Source organism: Felis catus, chromosome B2 (assembly GCF_018350175.1).
Source record: "Felis catus isolate Fca126 chromosome B2, F.catus_Fca126_mat1.0, whole genome shotgun sequence".
NCBI lineage: Eukaryota > Metazoa > Chordata > Mammalia > Carnivora > Felidae > Felis > Felis catus.
Genome location: NC_058372.1, coordinates 29328832 through 29351398, shown reverse-complemented (window position 1 = coordinate 29351398; position 22567 = coordinate 29328832). Strand labels below are relative to the sequence as shown.

The window sequence follows — 22567 nt, the reverse complement described above, 5'->3', positions numbered from 1 at the left end:
TCACTGACTAGGTGGCTGGTCATTGCAATCTTTCAAAAGCCTCAGGATTGAAACAAAAGAGGGGAGCTGATGGGAGAAAATTGGATGGGCTCAAGTCAGGGTACCATGCCTCTTCTTAGGGGTTAATTCGTTTGATAGAAACTAGGTGTCCAACAAACCAGAAGCTACGGATACAAAAAGAGTAAAAATTAGCTCCCGGGTCTTCAGGATCTTGCAATTTGGTGGGAAGTGTATAAACAATGGAGTGTGGGAAGCACTGTAACAATATGGGACAACAAGATCATCATTCACAATCCATTCAACACATTTCTCCTCACCTAAAAAAATAAACATCAAGTTGTATAAGACCCCCTCTGCCCACTAAAAAGAGAATATTTCATGTTTTGGAGCATGATCACCATGAAAGCAGTTATTTTGTGGTAGTGGGGAGGGCTCAGAATTTAGAATTAGAGGACTTGTTTCAAGTTGTCTCTACCTTACATTAGCTGTAGGAACCTCGGGAGGTCCGCGCAGACCTTCAATTCCTTCTGTAAAATCTACTTCTCCTTATTTGATTGTTGTGGTCGGAAGAAAGTGAGATAAAGAACGCAGAAAGACTTCCTAAATTATACACATATCGAATTGTTACTATTCTCTTCTCCTCTTAGTATGAGATCATGAAATAGATGATTTTATCATCCTTTCTACACCTCTTGAAAGACCTTGGTCAACCTTTAAGATAGTTAACAAAACAGTTCTCTCTCTTCGCCTACGGATCCTTAGGAAAATGACCAAATGTCCATCAGGGATGTATTCTCAGGGAGCAACAGACATGACTTCTACTAAAAAAGCCAAATCAGAAGGAAATGAAGTTCCATGAGGGAGTCCTCAAGCGCCACGCCTACGGGCCGTTCTCCAAACTGCAGCCTCCAGCCACGACTGCAACCCACACCTCATTTTCATTTCTCATGAGTCAGCGGACTCCATGTTTCGGAGGACCGGGGAAAGGCTCTCTGGTTGCAGTAAACGCATCCGGCAACGACTATGGTAAGCCCCTCTATCCGCCAGCGGCAGCCAGACTCTGTGGTTGCGGTTTGGAAATCTACGCGGGAAGTGGGCGGTGGGTGGTGAAGCGGTGGTGGGTTGTGCCTCGGAGCTGTCCAATCGAGGTGCGCGATTCTGTGCGCACAGAGCAACCTCCGATTGCCGCCTCCCTCAACCGATTTCGGGTTCCCGGGAGAAGCAGCCCCTTGAAGCTGTTAAGGGTGGGGGCGGGGCTTTGTGTCGGCGTTGGGAGCTTCGTCAATCGTCGCGCAGCAGGGCTGTGAAAGACAGCAGCAGGAGCCAATCAGCGAATCGGCTCCCTCCCGGCACGAGCTCTAGCGCCACTGGGTCGTGGCCGTTACTGGTGGCGCGCGCGGGGACTCAAAGTAGGTGAGTTCTGGGGGCCTCGCCCACGACTCCTCGGGTGCCATCTTGGTTCTCCCGGAGGGCGGGAGGGGCGTGCCTTGGGTGCGACTGGGCGGAGGATACTTGGAAGTTTGCTTCTCGGATTATAATACTCATCCTTACTTGACGCCCCTCCCCGAGTTTAGGTATGAGACATTGGGCCTGGAGGGAACCCACTGGGGTAGGGATCAAAGATGGTGGTCCACTGGATTGGAGCCAAGGGTCCCGGGCTCCCTCCGAATCCTCCAGTCTTAAGGACGGAGTTAGCACTATCCCCATGGACGCGTCCTACTTTCCCTGTCAACAATTAACCTCTGGGATGGCATCCTTCTAAGTGAGTTCCACCCATCCTGTTTTGAGTTTTCATCCCCTTTCAACAGGAGGGCAGGGTTAATTTTATGTTTGGTTTGAACAGTACCAGGTACACAATAGGTACTGTCGAGCGAATATGATGTGCCCTAGGGGAAAAGACACAGTTCTGCTGGTCCAGTTCTCGAGAGGGTGTGTGAAGGCAGAAATGGAAAGTACTGGTTACAATATAGTGAGAAAGGTTAGGGGAAAGACAAGTTTACTGACCACTGTGGAACATGTGGGTACACAAAGAATGCCAGAAAGCAGGGAAGACTCCAGGAAAGGCTTTGTTGGAAGTGACATTTGAACTGAATCATAAATCATGGGTAGGAGTTGGATCAGAAAACTAGGAGTTAAGGGCCAAGGTACTGGCTAAAGCATGCAGGTGTGGGAGACAACAGGAACTGTGTTGGGAAATTGGGGAGAAGGTCCATATGGCTGAACCATAGGCTTTGGGGGAGGGGAGCATACATTGTAGGACCTGAGGTTCAGATCATGGAAGGTCTTGCTATGGAGTTGAGATTTTACTTTATTCTGTGGGCATGAAAAGCCACCAAATGTTAAACAGGATGGACAGTATCTTGGTGATCTTGGGCAAGTTCTTGAACCCATGTACGTTGCAGTTTCCTAATCTGAGAAATAGAATATAGTAATAGTTGTTTACAAGATTCTTGTGAGGACTGAATCTGTGTATATTAATATATGTACTTATATGTATATATGTACATATATAGAGATAGGTAGATATAAACTAACTAGAGCAGTGCTTCACACATAGCAAGCATGTATGTATATCAGCTGTTAGGATTCTTTGCAGTTTGATCATACTGAGATGTTCTGGCAAAGTGTAAAAACCATGGACTTTGCCTCCAGAAGCATATTTATTCTTGTCCTTTCCACCTACTTGCTATGTTATTCTGAGCAACTCATTTAATATTTTTAGCATTACTTTCCTAAATGCATGCCTCCTATGTCTGCTATGCCTGACATATACCACAATGCCCAACACATAGTTGATGCTTAGCATAATTTGGCTCCCTTTGAAATGTTTTTTTTTTCAAACTGTGTGTTGCAAATCAGCATTTAAAAAATAGAGAACGGGAATGAAAACTATCGGTATATTGTATATCCTAAGGCAAACATTGTTTCTGAAAATGTTTGTCTCTGTACGTAAGCACGTGTGTTTGTATGTATTTGTGTACTTGGGACCTTGTAATATTTATCCCCCACCAATATTTATTTTTTATCATAGTCACAAATTTTTATTTAGTTTTGAGAGAGGGAGAGCATGTGCATGTGTGTAAGTGGGGGAAGGGCAGAAAGAGAGGGGGACAGAGGATTCAAAGCTGGCTTTGTGCTGACAGCATAGAGCCCAATGTTGAGCTCCAACTCACTAACCATCACAAATATTTTTTAATTAAATGTTGTGATAGAGATGATGATAATGTGTTTCTTTCCCAGGTCATGGAAGACACCCAAGCTATTAACTGGGAGGTTGAGGAAGAGGAGGAGAAAGAGATACCCAGTGAATCCTTGGGGTGTAGCTTGGAGCCCGTAGGACGACTGCATATCTTCAGTAGTGCCCATGGACCAGAAAAAGGTCAGAGGTTATTAGATGCTCGAGTACTGACACAGGCCCCTTATTTTTATGGGGAGGTAGTTGGAAGGTTGCAAGAAGCTTATATATATTTCAAGGAGATCTGAAAATGTTTTTCACTGGGAATGGAGAAGAGGGGGCTGATTGAATTGATTGTTCCAGGCAAGTGCCCTGGACTCAATGGGCTCAATTTTACTTTGGTAGGAGAAGGTGAAGAGATTCAGATAGAAATTGAGCATAGTCTGGAAATGGATGGTGGCAATGGTTGCACAACAATGTGAGTGTACTTAATGCCCCTGAACTGTACACTTAAAAATGGTTACATGGTAAATTTTAACATATATTTTACCACAATAGAAAAAAACCCAATATGGATGGATAGATATTGACAATGAATAACATTGCTTATATTCTTCAATACTTAGGTATACTACAGCCTTTTATTTTCTTGTGTATGTGGAGACCTTGAGTTAGTAGTGGGGTACTTAACAGGAATATTTTCCTGATAGCAGGCCAAGACTCTGGCCTTAATCTATCTACCTCTCTAATTCTTAGATTTCCCTCTGTATCTCGGGAAGAATATGGTAGGCCGAATGCCTGATTGCTCTGTGATCCTGCCCTTTTCATCCATCTCCAAACAACATGCAGTGATTGAAATCTTGGCCTGGGACAAGGCACCTGTCCTTCAAGATTGTGGTAGCCTCAATGGTACTCAAGTCCTAAGGCCTCCTAAGGTCCTAAGCCCAGGGGTGAGTCATCGGCTGAGGGACCAGGAGTTGATTCTCTTTGCTGACTTGCCCTGCCAGTACCATCGCCTGAATGTTCCCCTGGCCTTTGTTTCCCGGGGCCCTCTAACTATAGAAGAGACACCCAGGGTACAGGGACGAACTCAACCCCAGGGACTCCTGTTGGCTGAGGACTCAGAGGAGGAAGTAGGTATGTTTGTGTATTGGGAGGGTGGGTGAGAAGATGGGGATGGTGAGTTTAAAATAGTCAACTTACTCCTTTCTATTCTTTATAGATTCTCCTTCAGAAAGGTGTGTGGTGAAAGAACCAAGAACCTGCCCTCTAGCTGCAGTGGTTCCAGAGAGGTGAGTGCAGAGGACCAGATACTTGAGTCTTCAAAAGGAGGAGGAACCAGGGCTATAGGATCCATCTCTGAGAGATGATTATCATGAAAGTGGGGCCAGGGAATTGCACATAGTCTTTTGCTCAGCTGAACTTTAATTAACCTGACGTGCCAAGTAGAGAACTAATTGCTGGGGAGAAAAAAAACAGCTACTGCCTTGTGTCTGCTCTCAGGGAGCTCCCTGTTGAGTAGAATATTCCTTCTTGGGAAACATGCTTTAGATTCTTTGCTTTCTGTTCCCTTCACAGTGATGAAGAGGGGCCTTCCCCTGCCCCAGATGGCCCTGGGCCACCTTTTGCATTCAACCTGGACAGTGACACAGATGAGGAAGAAAGTCAACATCCAGCATCAGGAGAGGCCTCCTCAACTGCCAGAAGAGGCTCCACTGCAGAGACAAAACAGTCTACAGCTATGGCAACTGAAATCCAGCTTGAAAAGAATCAGTGTTCAGTAAAAGAGAGAAACAATGACACAGAAGTTGAAAGGGATGCAAGGAATGGGGTGGTCCCACTTGGGGTGATACTGGAGAGGAACCAACCTGCTGGGGAAGACAGTGACACAGATGTGGATGATGAGAGCAGGCCTCCAGGAAGGCCTGCTGTGGTCCATTTGGAAAGGGCTCAGCCTTCTGACTTCATAGACAGTGATACTGATGTGGAAGAAGAAGAGATCCCTGCAACCCCAGCTGTAGTTCCTATGAAGAAGAGGCAAATCTTCCATGGAATTAGTACAGAGAGTCCTCGGACACATGCCTTGGTACATCTACAGGAGAGCCCAACTGGTAGTGATACAGATGTGGGGGAAGGTGAGATCCAGCTGGCAGTCCCTCTAGAGAGAAGCCGAGCCTCTGTGGTGATTGACAGCAATACAGATGGTGAGGAAGAAGTCTTAGCAGCACTCGCTTTGGCACATCTGAAAGAGAGCCGAGCCACTACATGGAACAGAGATACAGATTTGGAAGAGGACAGGGCCCAACCTGTGGCCCTTCGGGAGCAAAACCAAACCTCTACTGGGAGAGACAGCGACACAGACATGGAGGAGGAGGGGCTCCCAATGGAAAAGAGAGGAACTGTTTTCAAGGGTCACACAGACAAGGCATATTCAGAAAAGAGGCAACCTCCTCCCCAAAACAGTGATCTAGGGGTGGACAAAGATAAGAGCTCACTTGCGGTCCATCTGGAGAGAAGCCAAGCCTCTGCCACAGTGGACATCAACATACAAGTGAAGGAGAAAGTCCCACCAGGGTCAGCTGTTATACTTGTGGAGAAGCATCAGGTGCCTGTGGTATGGACAGATCAAACAGATGTGGAAGTAGAAGAGGGCCAAGCGAAGCTGCCTGTGATGCATCTAGAGGAAGCCCAACCTCCATCTGGGGACTGTGAGACAGATGTGGAGGGCATATCCTTAGCAGCTTCAGTGGTGGCAGATATAAGAAAGAGCCAGCTTCCAGCAGAAGAGGATGCTGGGGCAAAGAGGGCTGTAGCTGTTCTTGAGCACAAGAGAGATCTTGAGGCGAGGGCCCAGGGTGGGTCACTTGTGTCACAGGTGGAGCAGGATCACCTCCCTGTCTCAAGGGAGGATATTAATGATCTGGTGGTCACAGGCACTTCAGGGGAATCCATCCAGCCACAGAGAGAGGGAGCCCAGACCTCCATAGAAAGGGAGAGAGAACCACATATGGACAGGACCCAGGACTCTGGAGACAACCACGGTGGTAAGTGCTGGCCTTCTCCCTTGACCCCTAAAAGAAAGAATGCTTATAGAGTATCTTAGTCCATTTGGGCTGTAATAACAGAATACTGGTGGCTTATAAATAACAGAAATTTATTTTTCACACAGTTGTGAAGGCTGGTAAGTCTAAGATCAAAATGCCAGATTGGTCATGTTCTGGTAAAGACTTGCCTCCTTGTTCATAGGCAGCTGTGTTCTTACTATGTCCTCACATGGCAGAGGGCACAAGGGAACTCTCTGGGGTCTCTTTTTTTTTTTTTTAACGTTTATTTTTGAGACAGAGAGAGACAGAGCATGAACGGGGGAGGGGCAGAGAGAGAGGGAGATACAGAATCTGAAACAGGCTCCAGGCTCTGAGCTGTCAGCACAGAGGCCGACGCGGGGCTCGAACTCATGGACCGCGAGATCATGACCTGAGCCAAAGTCGGATGCTTAACCGACTGAGCCACCCAGGCCCCTCTGGGGTCTCTTTTTAAGGGTATCAATCCCATTTACATGTGTTCTATCCTCATGTATTAATCATCTCCCTAAGGCCCCACCTCCTAATAAACTCACGTTGGAAATTAGATTTCAGCATATGAATTTGGGGGATACACACATTTGGTCCATTGCAGAAGGATTTGGGTTAGGGAGAAAATGGTAGAGAGAGTAAGGAATTAAGGGTCAGGTAGAGTTTTTATTATCGATCCTCTATTCTTCCTCCACCAGATTCTGAAGACCTGGACCTACAGGCTACCCAGTGCTTTGTGGAGAGAGACAATCAGAATCTGGAAGGTGAGGACATCCATGTCATGTGGATGTTGGTGCAGGTGGGACCTGGGAGCCCAAAGTGGTGGTCCTTGAAGGTTGTGAAAGCTAGCATGGGTGAGGCAAGAAACCAGGAATGGGACCCTGGAGTTCTGTGGAGGAGCTGTGCTTGAGTTGGCTTTTCTTGTGCAACAGCCCAGAGCATGGAGGATGAAGCCACCCAGGCGTTTCTGGTTACTCTACCCCAAGAGCCTGGTCCTTCCTGCTGTAGCTTCCAGGATACAGGTATAAGCTATTCTATCTTTCATGCCCCTAACTTGGCATCATTGCTTTCTCCCTCTACATGTTTTTTTCATATTGTTTGACTTTTGCTGATGTTTCTCCATCTCCATCATCTTTTTAATTTTTTTTTTTTAAGTTTATTTATTTATTTGAGAGAGGGAGAGAGAGAGAATCCCCAGCAGGCTCTCGTTGTCAATGCAGAGCCTGATGCAAGGCTCAGTATCCCGAATCATGGGATCATGACCTGAGCTGAAATCAAGCCGGACACTTAACCAACTGAGCCACCCAGGCGCCCCTCCGTCATTTTTAAAGAGGCTGCTATGAGAACTTTTTTTTTTAACTTTATTATTTTTTTTTTTAATTTTTTTTTTCAACGTTTATTTATTTTTGGGACAGAGAGAGACAGAGCATGAACGGGGGAGGGGCAGAGAGAGAGGGAGACACAGAATCGGAAACAGGCTCCAGGCTCTGAGCCATCAGCCCAGAGCCCGACGCGGGGCTCGAACTCACGGACTGCGAGATCGTGACCTGGCTGAAGTCGGACGCTTAACCGACTGCGCCACCCAGGCGCCCCTTTAACTTTATTTATTTATTTTGAGAGAGAACGAGCTGGAGAGGGGCAGTGAGAGAGGGGGATAGAGGATCTGAAGCGGGCTCTGTGCTGACAGCAGAGAGCCTGATGTGGGGCTTGAGCTCATGAACCACAAGATCATGACCTAAGCTGAAGTTGGATGCTTAACCAACTGAGCCACCCAGGCACCCCTATGAGAATTTATGTATGTGTGTGCGGTCTTATTTTTTAGACAAATACTAAATGTTATAACTGTCCTCCTTATTCCCAACTTTCCTTTAATAATCCATTTAGGTTTACTGTTCATGAATTTATCTTAATCTTTTCTCAACCTGTTACATTTTCAATCTGTATCTCTCTCTCTCCCTGTCTCCTTCCAGGTACCTTGGATGAGCCGTGGGAGGTCTTGGCAACACAGCCATTCTGTCCAAGAGAGTCTGAGGCCCCTGAGCCCGAGCCCATTGTTGCTCCTCTTGATGCCCATGGATCCTGCCTCTCTACACCTTGGACAATACCACAAGGCCAAAATCCAGGAAGCCCAGTTCACATAGAGCCATTGGGGATTCAGGACAAAGGGATGCAGACTATGGAGAAAGACATGGGGATACCAAGAGAAGCAGCAGAGGGGGTGGCCCCTGAGAGAGGACCATTGGACAGGGAAACTGAGAACCTGCCATCAGGAGAACAAGAAGATGTGATAGGAGAAGAAGAGTTAACCAGAGGGATACAGGTGTTAGCTAGAGATACTCAAGGACAAGAGTCTGACCAAAAGGTGAAAATTGCAAGTATTAAAAGAAATATGGAGAGTTTGAACGTAGAAATTGAGATAACCAGGGAAATACAAGAGAAAGAAATAGAAAAGCAGATTCTTGCAAGAGAAATATTTGAGAGAGAAACAGAGAAATTAGTACTAGAGAGAGAGGGTGAGCCAAATGGATTAGGAGTTGAGGTACCGGAAATAATACTGGAGAGAGGCCCACAGAGAGGGGAGACTGAGAAAGGGAGCCAGGACCAGGAAGGGCAAGCCTCCAGTCCAACACTAGAGCTTGAAACAGGGACAGGCAGTCATCAGGGACTTGCTTCAGCCTCAGTAGCTTCTGGGAGCCAGTCAGGTGGAGGAGAGGGAGTCCCAATGAGCCCCAGGAGGCAGCAGAGAGGTAAGTGAAGACAGAGGGGAACCCCAGGTTAGCCTTCATGCTAATCAACCCCCAAGTGACTGACTGCTTAGACCTCAGCTACACTTGTTTTTACTTTCTGTCTAGGCCACTTGACTTGTGAGGTGCCACCTGCTGAGAAGGCCTTCAGGGTGAGAGCTGCTGTTTCTGCCTCCTCCTATTCCACTGTTCCTTCCCCTAACCTTGCTCCAATCTACTCCTTTCTCTGTCTTCCCAGTTTTAATCTGTTGTCACCACTCCTTAGTTGGTTTCTTTCCCTTTCCCTTGGCACCTGTCATTTTCTGTATCTGTTTTTCAAGTTCTGTCTCCCTGTACCTAACTCAGAATATCCAATTTTTTTGTGTCTTTTCCCTCTTTTTTCCAACCATCCTCTTTTTTTTTTAAATTTTTTTTTTAACGTTTATTTATTTTTGAGACAGAGAGAGACAGAGCATGAACGGGGGAGGGGCAGAGAGAGAGGGAGACACAGAATCAGAAACAGGCTCCAGGCTCCGAGCCATCAGCCCAGAGCCCGACGCGGGGCTCGAACTCACGGACCGCGAGATCGTGACCTGAGCTGAAGTCGGACGCTTAACCGACTGAGCCACCCAGGCGCCCCCCAACCATCCTCTTATTGCCATCATCCATCTATGGAGAACACTATTCTAGCATGAGGTGGGGTCTGTGGGAACGAGGACTGCTCCCTCCCCAGGAAGTTTCCAGTCTTAGGAAGGGAGGTCATAGACAAGTGAAATGCCAGGAACACAGTCTAACCATAAACAAGTATCAAGAACAGTATTCAAGTACTGTCTTCTTTCTGCCTCTTCCTCCCTCACTTGCTTCTATTTCTCCTCAGGGTGATCAGGAATCTACAGATGCTTGTCAGCCTCCTGCAGTGCCTGAAGCTTCAGCCCCACACCAAAACCCCCTCCTCTTTCAGAGTCAAAAACATCCTGTGCCTCAGCCCTTCTGTTCTTCCTCTCCATCTTCTTTAGAGCCCATTCCCAGGACCAGGCAAAACAGGAATCAGAAAGTTCCAGAGACTCCCTTGCCAAAATCCAAAGTCAGGCTCCGAGGGTCCTCCAGGAAGACACCCTCTCCAGTTTCTTCTGTAGCCCTTGAACCTCATACTGCCATTCCCACAGACCAACCCCTCAGTGCTGAGCCCACATCTCAGGTCACTCGGGGCAGGAGACGTAGGTCCTCTGTGAAGACCCCTGAACTGGTTGTCCCCACAGCCCCTGAGCTCCAGCCTTCCACTTCCAAAGACCAGCCTGTCACCCCTGAGCTCACATCGCGGATCACTCGGGGTAGGACACAAAGGTTCTCTGTCAAGGCCCCTGAAGTAGTTGTCCCTACAGCCCCTGATGTTCAGCCTTCCACCTCTAAAGACCAGTCTGTCACTCCTGAGCTCATATCTCAGGACAGGACACATAAATTTGTAAAAACCCCTGAACCGGTTATTTCCACACCCTCTCAGCTCCAGCCTTCCACCTCCAAAGGCCAGTTTGTCCTCACTGAGTCTGTATCTGGGGCTACTCAGGGCAGGGCACGTAGGTCTTGTGTCAAGACTCCCAAAGCAATTGTCCCCACAGCCCCTAAGCTCCAGCCTTCTACTTCCAAAGACCAGCCTGTCACCCCTGAGCCCACATCTCGAGTCACTCGAGGCAGGACACGTGGGTCCTCTGTCAAGATCCCTCCTGAATCAACTGTCCCCACGGCCCCTGAACTCCAGCCTACCACCTCCAAAGACCAGTCTGTCCTCACTGGGGCCACTCATAGCAGGATACCTAGGTCTTCTGTCAAGATTCCTGAGCTAGTTGTCCCAACAGCTCCTGAAGTCCAGTCTTCCATCCCCACAGACCAGTCTGTCACCCCCAAACCTACATCTCAGCGCAGGACATCCAGGTCTTTTGTCAAGACCCATGAACCAACTGTTCCCACAGCCCCTGAGCTCCAACCTACCACCCCCAAAGGCCAGTCTGTCACCCCCAAACGTAAATCTCAGGGCAGGACACCCAGGTCTTCTAGCAAGACCCCCAAACCAGTTGTCCCCACAGTCCCTGAGCTCCAGGCTTCCACCCCCACAGACAAGCCTGTCACTCCCAAACTCACACCTCGGGCCACTCGGGGCAGGACACAAAGGTCCTCGGTCAAGACCCCTGAGCCAGTTGTCCCCACAGCCTCTGAGCTCCAGCCTTCCATCTCCACAGATCAGCCTGTCACCCCTGAGCCTACATTTCGGGCCACTCGGGGAAGGATACATAGGTCCTCTGTCAAGATCCCCCAACCAATTGAATCTACAGCCTCTGACCTTGAATCTCTCAACCCCATAGATCAATTGGTCACCCCTAAGGCTATAGCTGAGGGTGGTCAGGGTAAGACACTAAGGTCTACAGTAAGTGCTGTACCAGTTCTTACCACCCATGAATCCCAGAATCCTGACCCCATAGGCCAGCCTGTTCCCCCTGAGCCCATCCCTCAAGCCAACTGCAGCAGGAAGCGGAGGGCCACAAGGAAGCATGGGTCCTTCACAGCTCCCATTGTCCATGAGCCCCATTCTGCACCTCCTGAACCTAACTCTCGATCCTCAAAGAACCAAAGACGAGCAGTGAGAGCAGTGGAGTCTCTTAGGACCATTCCCGAGCCTGCTCTTGCCCAGCTTCCTGAGGCCCCCACTCATGCTACCCAGATCCAAAAGGTAGAGGCAGCAGGCAGATCTGAGTTCACCCCAGAGCCCCAGTCTAAGCCCTCTCAGAGCCGCAAGAGGCCTTTGGCTACTGTGGATTCACCCCCACTTCAAAAACGGCTCCAACAGAAGACCGTGTCCCTCCACAAAGAGGAAGAAGATTCAGCAGAGAGCCCAAGGAAGGACGAGGTGAGGTGAGGGCTGGGGCCATGAAGCTAGGCAAGGGCTTGGAGGCTCAGAAACTCCCAGCAAGATCTTTCTCAATCCCAGGTGGCAGTGATTCCAGGACCAGGCAAGAGAAAGAGAGACCAAACAGAGGAGGAGCCCAGGGGAATCCCAAGCCACAGCCTTCGGCGGGTCAAACCTAACCAAGAGTCCACAGCACCCAAAGTAGGAGAGAAGGGGCGTGGGGCTTGGTGGGAGACAGACATGGGAGGATGGGAGGAGACTTAGGGGTTCAGAGATAGACACTGATGGCATGGGTTGCCGTGACCAGCTTAGGCTAACTCCCTCCACAGGTACTCTTCACAGGTGTGGTGGATGCCCGTGGAGAACGGGCGGTGCTGGCCCTGGGTGGGAGTCTGGCCAGCTCAGTGGCAGAGGCTTCCCACCTGGTGACTGATCGAGTCCGCCGCACGGTCAAGTTCCTGTGTGCCCTGGGGCGGGGGATCCCCATCCTCTCCCTGGACTGGCTGCACCAGGTGAGAGGCCAGGAGGTGATAGCACACCAGCAGAGATATTGATGGCAGAAGACTGCTCACATGATGCTCTAGAAAGTAGTGAGGGGAAAGGGGGTAAAGGAAGACAAGGGAGGTGAATGAGGCAGAAAGCTTAATTCAAAGAACATTTCATAAGCTCCGTCCACATGCTGAGCAGAAGAGCTGGGTGGTAGGCTGGGCTCAGCTTTGATGCTCACTGCTGCTCTCCTTAGTCCCGCAAGGCTGGTTGCTTCTTGCCCCCGGATGAATATGTGGTGACTGATCCTGAGCAGGAGAAGAACTTTGGCTTCAGCCTTCGAGATGCCCTGAGCCGGGCTCGGGAGAGAAGGTTGCTAGAGGTGAGAGGCTGTCTTCTGCCCCATGCTTCAGGCCTCCTTCCTGAGGTTCTCCAGCTGTTCATGGGCTTTCAGTGCATACATCTATGGTCTTCACTGTTTTCTTCTGCTTAGGGCTATGAGATCCATGTGACCCCAGGAGTCCAGCCACCACCACCTCAAATGGGAGAGATCATCAGCTGCTGTGGAGGCACTGTCCTACCCAGCATGCCCCGCTCCTATAAGGTATGGGTGGTATGTTTTGGGTCTAGTGAGGTGGCAGTTAAAGAGGTGGCTGGAATGGGAAAAGTTTGGAGAATACTGGTATGGATAGAAACAGAGTAGTGAGAGGGTGGGGGTAAGCTCTGTGGTATATAAAGGGATAGGAATGTAGGAGAGGTTTGCTGATTCCAAATGGATTTTTATTTTGCATTTTTAATATTTTAAATATACACAAAGGGAGAGAGAACTTCCATATATCAATGAACCTCCATATATCAGTCACTCAGATTTAACAAGGTAGCTTAGATTTTGCTATATCGTCTGCATTTATCCCTTTTTTTTTCTTTGCTGAAGTACTTAAAAAAAGTTTTGTAAAGTTTATTTATTTTGAAAGAGTATGAGCAAGGTAGGGGCAGAAAGAGAGGGGAGACAGATCATCCCAAGCAGGCTCTGCGCAGAGCCTGATGCGGGGCTCAGACTCACAAACCATGAGATCATGTCATGGGCTGAAACCAAGAGTCAGATGCTTTACTGACTGAGCCACCCAGGCGCCCCTTTGCTGAAGTATCTTAAAGGAAACTACAAGCATCATATTATTTCCCCCTACATACTTAAAGTATACTTCTGTAAGAAATGATATATGTTTGTTTACATAATCACAATGCCATTATTGATCCATAACAAAACTAACAATAGTTTCTTGTCATTTTCTCAGAGTCCATTAGTCAGATTTTTCCAATTGGCCAAAAATGTGTCTTTATAATTCAAGTCAAGATTCAGATGAGGTCCAAGTATTGCCACAATTGCAATCTCCTTTTTTTTTAATGGTTATTTAAAAAAACTTTTTTAATGTTTATTTATTTTTTAAATTTTTATTTATTTTTGAGACAGAGACAGAGCATGAAAGGGGGGAGGGTCAGAGAGAGAGGGAGACACAGAATCTAAGCAGGCTCCAGGCTCCAAGCTGTCAGCACAGAGCCCGATGTGGGGCTCGAACTCACAAACTGTGAGATCATGACCTGAGCCGAAGTCAGACGCTTAACCGACTGAGCCACCCAGGCGCCCCGAATGTTTATTTACTTTTGAGAGAGAGAGAGACACAGTGCAAGCAGGGTAGGGGCAGAAAGAGACAGAATCTGAAGCTGGCTCCAGGCTCTCGGCTGTCAACACAGAGCCTGAGGCGGGGCTCAAACCCACGAACTGTGAGATCATGACCTGAGCCAAAGTTGGAGGCTTAACCAACTGAGCCACTCAGGCACCCCTGTTTATTTTTGAGAGAGAGTATGCTTGCACATGTGAGCAGGAAGGGGCAGAGAGAGAGGATCCCAAGCAGGCCCTGCCCTGACAGCACAGAGCCCCAACTCAGGGCTCCATCTCATCACCCCTGAGATCATGACTTGAGCTGAAATAAGTTGCTTAACTGACTGAGCCACCCAGGCTCCCCTCACAATTGCATGTCTCTTAATTCTCTTTTACTCTAGAAGATACCCCCCCAACCCACCCAGCCTTTCTTATTCCATTGACTTCCTGCAGAAACTATGTCAGTTGTTCTTTAGAATGTTCCAGTCTGGGTTTTTCTGTTTGCTCCTTTGCTGTGTAATTTATCTTGTTCTTCCATCTCTTACATTCCTTGTAAATTGTAGTTAATTTTAAAAGCTCGAATAAATTCAGGTTCAGTTTTTCTGGGAAGAGTACTTCCAGCAAGTGTGCTTCCTATCAGGAAGTATATTGTAGCGATGCTGAAACTGATTTGTGGACTCCAAACCTATTTCTAGGATTGTTTTTCACCCATGACTTTGTCTTTGCTCTCTGTCTTTCCCAGCCTCAGAGAGTTGTGATTACATGCTCCCAGGACTTCTCTCGATGCTCTATTCCATTTCGGGTTGGGCTGCCCATTCTCTCACCTGAGTTCCTGCTGACAGGAGTGCTGAAGCAGGAAGCCAAGCCAGAGGCCTTCATCCTCTCCACTTTGGAAATGTCATCCTCGTGAAAACATCACCACAGTACTTACTGTTTTCCCTCCCAGACCAGTAAATAAAGTGTTAGAAAAGATTTGGAAGAAAGAACCTAGGGCTTTAGAAAGAATTGGGGTATACTGACCTGATTTGTCTTGGAACATGGGTGGGGCTAAAAAGGCTTATGGATAAACAAAAAGATAATGAGATTTTAGCCACAGTTGGTTTTTTTTTTGTATTTTTTTGTTTGTTTGTTTGTTTGTTTTTTAGTAAACAACCTAGTCTTTTATTTGCCCAAGGCTGGCTGTTGCAGGCACTAAGGCCCCAAAACTTCCAGAAGGGATGGAGAAGGGAGGGGCAAACCATCCTGCCTACCAGGTGCTACCTGCCCCCATCCTGCTTCCTGCAGGAAGCGGGAAAGGAGATGAAGTCTACATTTGTGCCATCAAGTATCAAGCCTGCTTTCAGATACTATAAATACTCAGTTGCTATTGAGGAGGAAACTGAGGCACTCTGACTCCCCAGGCCTCTATCTGCCAGTCCAAGTTTTTGCCTGCTCTCTCTCTCCAGAATGAGCTGCAGGCAGCCCTTTGCTGGGGGAGGGTCTCAGGAGCCCATCTCGTGGCCTGTGTGTGGGGGGGAAGGCCAGCCAGTGTCAAGGGCTGGGGCAGCAGGAGGAGGGGTGTGTTTGGAAGAGCAGCTGCTAGGAGGGGGGAGTCAGCACTGAATAGGGACCCCAGCTGGGGTTCCATAATGATATCAGTGGGGGACAGCCAGAGCCCTCTGCTGTCTAGAAGGGGAAACTGAGGCAGAGACCCCTCCCATCTTTGAGAAGGGAGGGGCCTCCTATAAGCTATTCAGGTCTATTTACCATCTCCACAAAGACACTACAGCCCAGGAGTTGGAGCATGTCAGTGGTCACTCAGTGTTTAGATTGAGACACAAGGAGTGGGAGGCAGCTGGGTCACCTGATGAGACACAGATTTCTCAAATGGCCACTTAGAGTTGGGTAATCCCATTCTCAGATATCATAAGTGGCTGCCCTTAGCAGGACTGATGTACTTACTGCTGTGTGGCACACATGGTGTCCTGCCTCCTGTTTGGAAGCCATCTCTCTCCCTCTTTGACTGGGATTCTTATTCATCCTCTGAAAGAGAGTAGAAACAATTTTAGTGTCAAGAACTTGAAGGGATGCTTGGAGTGAGTAAATTTGAGGTTGGAGGTATGGAATGCTACTAAAATATTTTCCTCTCTCTTCACCCCATCTTGTTAGAAGTGTTCTTTAGTTTTGACTTTGAGCAGATCTTTGCACTTTTCTGGCCTGCTTTTCCAGTATTTATAAAATTAGAGCTTAGGTTTAATTTCTGTGATAAATAAATATTCACTCTGTGCCTTATGGTGTAGTGCAGGTTTTTTTTAAACATCTTAAATTTATGTATTATTTATTTATAATCTTACATCTTATTTATGTATTTGTTTATTTTTGTCTTTAAAGTAAGCTCTACACCCACTGTGGGGCTTGAACTCACAACCCCAAGATCAAGAGTTGCATGTTCCACCAATTGAACCATCCAGGTGCCCCTTAAATTTAAAGTTTAAAAGTTGGTTGATTTCAATGATGTGGAGAAATTGGAACCCTTATCACATATTGCTGGTGGGAATATAAAATGGTTCAGCTGCTGTGGTAAACAATCTGACAATTTCTAAAAAATTAGACATAGAATTACCAAAAGACCCAGTAATTCCACTAGTAGGTGTGCACCCAAAAGACTTAAAACACATGTTGAAACAAATACTTGTACACAGATGTTCATATCTATACTTCATTAGAGCCAAAAGGTGAAAAGAAAAATGTTCATTAACAGGTGAATAAACAAATGTGGCATATCCACACAACAGAATATTATTCATCCATAAAAGGAGATGAAGTATCAATTCTTGCTACAATGTTTTGAGAATGAACCTCAAAAGCATTATACTAAGTGAAAGAAGCCAGACACAAAGTCACCTGGGATGATTCCACCTACATGAAATACTTGGAATAGGTAAATTCATAGAGACAGAGTAGAGTAGTGGTTGTCAGCAGCTGGGAGAAGGGAAATGGGGAGTGACTGCTTAATGGGTATAGGGTTTTATTTTGGAATGATAAAAATGCTTTGGAACTAGATAGAGATGGTGATTGCACACATTATGAATTGTATTAAATGTCACTGGATTGTTCTCTTTAAAATAGTTGTTTTTATGTTATGTGAATTTCACTTTAATAACAAAGATGGGTGATTAGTTAGTGGCTTTTCTGCAAGTAAATTATACTTAAGTTTGTAAAACTTTGGTGTAGTAGAAAGAGCATGAGCTTTGCCACATACTGCTGACTTTTAAACATATAAACATGTCTCTCTTTTTTAATGTTTATTTATTTTTGAGAGAGAGCACACACGCACAAGGTGGGGGAAGGGCAGAGAGAGGGAGACAGAATCTGAAGCAGGCTCCAGGCTATGAGCTGTCAGCACAGTAGGACCCAAATAAATATTAGTCCCCTTGCACACTCAGAATCTTGTACTGTGTGAAACTGTCTATGGCCTTGAGGTTCATGGGGCGCCTTACAGTACTAGCTGTCTCTATACCCCCATTTTAGCACTCATCTGCATCTTGACTTAGTGACATTGAAGTGCCCCAGTTTAAACTTCTGGAGAATAGAGATCTTTTCTTACACTTCCAATGAATACTATAGTAGTACAAATAATGTATTTCTATCAGGGTCCTAGCAGGAAATAACAGCACAGTCAAATTAGGATAATTGGAGAGAGTTTAATACAGTGAAAATGACAAGGAAGTTGGGAGAGTGTAGAGAAATCATAATGTTACAGTACCCTAGTACTCACAGCTCTATTGTGACCACCTCTAAGTCCAAAAGGTTGAGAGGAGAGAGCAGTTATGCAGAGAGGGCTTCCTCAATAAAAGCTGTGATTTTCATTGATTTAGTCCATTCGGGACAACCTCGAACAAGAAGGGTGAAGGGTGCATCTGGAGGGAAAACATAAGACTGGTATAGTTTACAACAGCACTGATTCAGAGGAGGGTGGGAGTACTGATCCTCCAACAGAAGGAAAGTAAAGGCTTTGGGATGCTGCCTGGCAATTTTCTCATCCATGAGCCCACAGGACTAGCAGCAACTTAGTTCTCATCTTGGTAAATTTTCTTTATATTCTTATGTCTGTAAGCTGAAGGATTTCGCTACATGATGTTCTAAGGTCCCTGCTATGGTCATAGGTACTGTGACTAGGTCCTTAGCAACATGATGTTTAATTCAGATGGAGGAAAACCTTATTTTTACTTTGCTTTTCAAATATGTTATTCTGTAGGTATTACAAATAGGTCTGGAGGAAAAAATTCAGACAAAAGATCTTAGCGGTTTCTGACTCGTGGATGGTGGTCAGGCTTATGAGCTTGCAGAGTAAAGTCATAATTATCACAAGCTTGGGTAAAATTAACCTACTACAAAGTTTACAACACAAAATTTTCTATCACAAATATTTAACATTGTTATTCTCATGATTATAGATCAACAGCCTTTGGCATTATTAGAAATAATCTAAGTGTTACAGAGAAATTCTCTGTCCTTGGCAAGTGGAGAGAATAAGTTACAGAATAAACAATTTACTTTATGGTAAAATGGTCACTAACTTTTTAACAAGATGTAATAGGTGATTCAGACCTTTGGGTTTTCAGCCTCGGTCAACAGTCTTCCGTTCTCTCACCGTTTCCTATTTGAAGCGTTAACCGACGCTTTGTAACCTCTGACTTTGGCTATGTTTAGTGGCTAAGGTTACAGAAAAGGCGGTTTATAATTCTCGTTTTCTACAAGAACCCTGAAAGAAACGAACGAACGGTCTTCATTTTAGATGAGACAACTAGCCGAGCTGCGACTCAACCCACACGAGTGGCTGCAGAGCAGCCTACGTTTCCACTTGTCACTCAGAATTCTAACATTCCCTTCTATGACGCGGCGACCGCAGGCTCAGTCAAGGCGCCGGGACCCGCCCTAGGGACAGTGTGAAAAAAAAGCGCGCGGAGAACGCACGCCGAGGCAGCGGCGCGAAGGAGCCACGCCTTCCTGGGCAGGACCCCAGGCTGGAGGTGGGGGCGGGGGCGGGGCCTGCGGCCGCGGGAATCCCATACCCGCCCTTTTCCCAACCCCTCCGAGTGTCGCCATGGCCCCATCTCTGCTCCTCGTCCCTGCTGCCCTCGCCTCTTTCATCCTGGCTTTTGGCACCGGAGTGGAGTTCGTGCGCTTTACCTCTCTTCGGCCACTTCTTGGAGGGCTCCCGGAGCCTGGGGGTCCGGGTGAGCGGAAGGGATCGAGGATGAGCTCTGTGGCTGGAGGTGGAGCCGGACGAGAGCGAGGGAGGGCGGGGCTTCGAGACAAATGACAGGGGAAGTCCGGGAGAGGGAACTAGAACCTTGAAAGCCCGAGAAGCTTCAGGGCTGACCGGAGGGCTAAATTAGGAACTCAGGGATTAGCGGTTTGGAGAGGCGGAAGTTAGGACTGAGTGGTGAGGGAAAAGGCGATAAGAAGCAGAGGAAAGGAAAGTGCTTTTGTAGAGAGGACTATGGAGAGGGGAGTGTTAAAAAGAGGGCACATTTGGAGTACCGAAAACACGAGGATCAGTCCAATGGTGGCCTCTCTAGCCAAGCCTTTTGTGATTGAAGGAATCCTCCTCCCCACTCTGAAGGAGGCCTGGGGAAAAGGGAAAGGGCAGAGAATGGAAAAGCAATATGGGAAAAACCAGGAGAGGAAGCATTAAGGCTTTTGAAAGCATTAAAGGACATGGCCTGGGACCCCCAAGAGGAGATTAGGGTAGGGGGTGTTTCCTGAAACTTTCTTGATCTTTTGTCCCCTTCTTGAACTCCCCCTAGATGCCCGCCAAGGATGGCTGGCTGCTCTGCAGGACTGCAGCATCCTTGCCCCCCTGGCTTGGGATCTGGGTCTCCTGATACTATTTGTGGGGCAGCACAGCCTCATGGCAACTGAGACAGTGAAGGCGTGGATGTCTCGATATTTTGGGGTTCTTCAGAGGTCACTGTACGTGGCATGCACTGCCCTGGCATTGCAGGTATGAGGTCTTGGCCACTGAGTCCCCAAGGGAAACAATCTGTGAGAAGGGTGCCCTCAGTTGAAGGGGCAAGGACCTTAGCCTTCTGATAAAATGTGGGTTTAGGGGAATTTAGGGTGTTTAGGACTCTAATCTTAGCTTCCATTCCTCCACAGCACATATCCTTCTTCTTATCAAGAATGGTGTACCACTCCTCATTCCCCAAGTACCATATGTGCATTCTCACCTTTGCAACTTTGTTCATGTTGTTCTGCTTGAGATCCCTTTGGTGACACCTCTTTCAGTCCTACCCTTTCTTCAGAATCACTTCTTGAGGTCTCAAGAGGAGGCTTCCCAGTTAGTACACATTTGTTTTCTCAGTGTGTGCTTGGCACAGGCTACTTTATGTACCTATCTGGTCACCCCCGTCTGTTCTCTTAAGTCCTCAGGGTAGATACAGGTTATCCTTACATCCTTGGGACCCCACATGGGATGCTCCACATGGTGAATTTTTGTTTATGACGCTCATGGTAGAGGTGGGGAGAACTGCAGGCCAGCCTGGGGTGGGGGCAGCCTCTGGGTCTAGGTCTTTCAAGGGTAGGCTGCTGAGATACCCAGCCCCTCATCCTTTCCCAGTTGGTGATGCGGTACTGGGAACCTGTACCCAGAGGCCCTGTGTTGTGGGAGGCTCGAGCTGAGCCATGGGCCACCTGGGTGCCCCTTCTCTGCTTTGTGCTCCACGTCATAGCCTGGCTCCTCATCTTCAGCATCCTTCTCGTCTTTGACTACGCCGAGCTCATGGGCCTCAAACAGGTGAGGCTCCCAGATTGCTACCTGAGACCTCTGATTCCCTCTAGAATGCCTCTTTCCCTTTCAAGGATTTCCCTCCTCCTCCTCCTCCCATGCTCTTCCACCTTCCTCTTCTTTCAACTCCCTCGCCTACTTCCTTTTCTTATAAGAGAGTCTCCCCTCAGCTTTCCCTCAAAGGTCAGAAACCATAGGCCTCCTGGGCCTAGCAGAGATGAGAATCAGGAGTCCAGGTCTCAGAAGGGTGGTTCTTGGGCCTGAGTTATAGAAGGGGAAGTTTCCTCCAAAGGGAGGAAAGAGGTGGCTAAGTTGCAAAAAGGGTTTGACTTCATTTCTAAGCTGTTCTCCCTCCTAGGTATACTACCATGTGCTGGGGCTGGGTGAGCCTCTGGCCCTGAAGTCTCCCCGGGCTCTGAGACTCTTCTCCCACTTGCGCCACCCAGTCTGTGTGGAGTTGCTGACAGTGCTGTGGGTGGTGCCCACCCTGGGCACTGACCGCCTCCTCCTTGCTCTCCTCCTTACACTCTACCTGGGCCTGGCTCACGGACTTGACCAGCAAGACCTCCGCTACCTCCGGGCCCAGTTACAAAGAAAACTCAACCTGCTCTCCCGGCCCCAGGAAGGTGAGGCTGAGTGAAGAGCTAGCCTGGTTCCAAGCCCTGCACTTCCTCTCCTTTAACATCCAGGCCCTGGCTGCTTCAGACCAGAGGCCCAAATCTATGGACTGAAGGGGCTGTCCCTTCCCTTGTTTGAGCCTCCACTCCTTGGGCCCAGCTCCATACCTAAATTTTGAGTTTCAACCACTGGACCTCCAAGATCTTCTCACCAGCCAGGAAAAGGAGGTGGGAAACTTATGTCTCCTCACAGTTTAGGGCTTGATCCCCCGCTTGATCCCCTCCCACCCACCTGCCTCAAGAACCTCCTTATAAAGGAAGAAGGGTGGGCCTGACCACTTCCCTCCCACTGTTACTTGATTCTGTGCCTCAGGGATCTCCTTCTCCTCCAGCTTCCCTTCCTAGGAGCAGAGTCTGCAGGTTTGATGGTAGTGCCTGCCCCACTGGCCTCTTTAGGCCCTGCCCCTGGCTCTGTCCTCTAACCTAGTTGAGAGGATCCTTCCGCTCTTCTGTTCTCCCGAGGAACACGCGCAGCAGAAAAATAAAATTCAGCCTTTTTTTCTACATATGCCATGTAGTCTGTCAGTGTCTTCTCTAGCCAGAGGGCTAACTTTGGGACGGAAGGCAAGCGGAGCCAGGGCACGCCAAACTCGAGTCTGGGCAGCCACCGCGCCCTCTGGCGACAGCTGGGCGGCGACCACTCCGGCAGACCCACCCCCATCTCCCCGGTCCCCCTTCCTCCAAATTCCCCAATTTTCCCACTGCAGACCAGGGGACCCATGGAAGACAGGATGAAGCTAGAGAGTGGGGCATTGGCTCTGGTGGGGGAACCAGTTTCCAAAGTCGTTGGCTTCTGAGCACTTCTCCAGCCGCCCCGGCTCTCCACAGACCCACCGCAGCCTGGTGGCGGCCCTGGACCCCGCAGTAACAAAGGCTGTCGGGGTGGGGGGCGGGGGGAGGCAAAAGCGTGGGGAGGAGCGGCAGGAGATGGGAAGGGCGGGTCCGGCTCGCAGCAGCTGCTGCTTCCTCTCCAAGTCCCTGGAGGGGCCTGAGTCATGGGCCGCTGCCTTGAGTCTGTGAGCTGGGGGCGAGGGTCTGGACACCTAGGTTCTCCAGGGCTACTGGGGAGGTGGGGGTGGGTTGAGGGTCCTGAAGACAGAGAGC

The 22567-nt window shown here is 48.2% G+C and overlaps 2 protein-coding genes and 1 long non-coding RNA gene across 11 annotated transcripts; 2 read left to right on the top strand and 1 right to left on the bottom strand.

Moving 5' to 3' along the window:
- Nucleotides 1-760: 760 nt before the first annotated feature.
- Nucleotides 761-16285, top strand: MDC1 (mediator of DNA damage checkpoint 1). 8 transcript variants are annotated; one of them, XM_006931521.5, is made up of 15 exons: nucleotides 761-1026; nucleotides 3241-3379; nucleotides 3932-4312; nucleotides 4398-4467; nucleotides 4754-6219; nucleotides 6945-7010; nucleotides 7179-7268; nucleotides 8217-8993; nucleotides 9099-9142; nucleotides 9847-11868; nucleotides 11950-12069; nucleotides 12198-12380; nucleotides 12611-12736; nucleotides 12848-12958; nucleotides 14757-16285. In XM_006931521.5, exons 1-15 carry the CDS (start codon nucleotides 1024-1026, stop codon nucleotides 14922-14924), a joined length of 5766 nt encoding a protein of 1921 aa, XP_006931583.2. In that variant the 5' UTR covers nucleotides 761-1023; the 3' UTR covers nucleotides 14925-16285. The 8 variants fall into 8 exon arrangements, 7 of the variants coding, with proteins under 7 accessions (XP_006931583.2, XP_044913158.1, XP_006931588.2 ...); XM_006931524.4 differs by lacking the exon at nucleotides 761-1026 and adding an exon at nucleotides 1145-1413; XM_006931523.5 differs by lacking the exon at nucleotides 761-1026 and adding an exon at nucleotides 1421-1574.
- On the bottom strand, nucleotides 15791-19808 carry LOC102899100. Its single transcript, XR_002742224.2, has 4 exons — nucleotides 19187-19808; nucleotides 18605-18758; nucleotides 17772-17913; nucleotides 15791-16036 (listed from the first exon to the last, which is right to left on the bottom strand). It is a non-coding gene; the product is annotated as an uncharacterized LOC102899100 (long non-coding RNA).
- On the top strand, nucleotides 18934-21971 carry NRM (nurim). Of its 2 annotated transcripts, XM_003985882.6 has the most exons (4): nucleotides 18946-19233; nucleotides 19807-20003; nucleotides 20619-20795; nucleotides 21145-21971. In XM_003985882.6, exons 1-4 carry the CDS (start codon nucleotides 19101-19103, stop codon nucleotides 21424-21426), a joined length of 789 nt encoding a protein of 262 aa, XP_003985931.1. In that variant the 5' UTR covers nucleotides 18946-19100; the 3' UTR covers nucleotides 21427-21971. The 2 variants fall into 2 exon arrangements, with proteins under 2 accessions (XP_003985932.1, XP_003985931.1); XM_003985883.6 differs by lacking the exon at nucleotides 20619-20795 and having other exon boundaries at nucleotides 18934-19233.
- The last annotated feature ends 596 nt before the right edge of the window (nucleotides 21972-22567 follow it).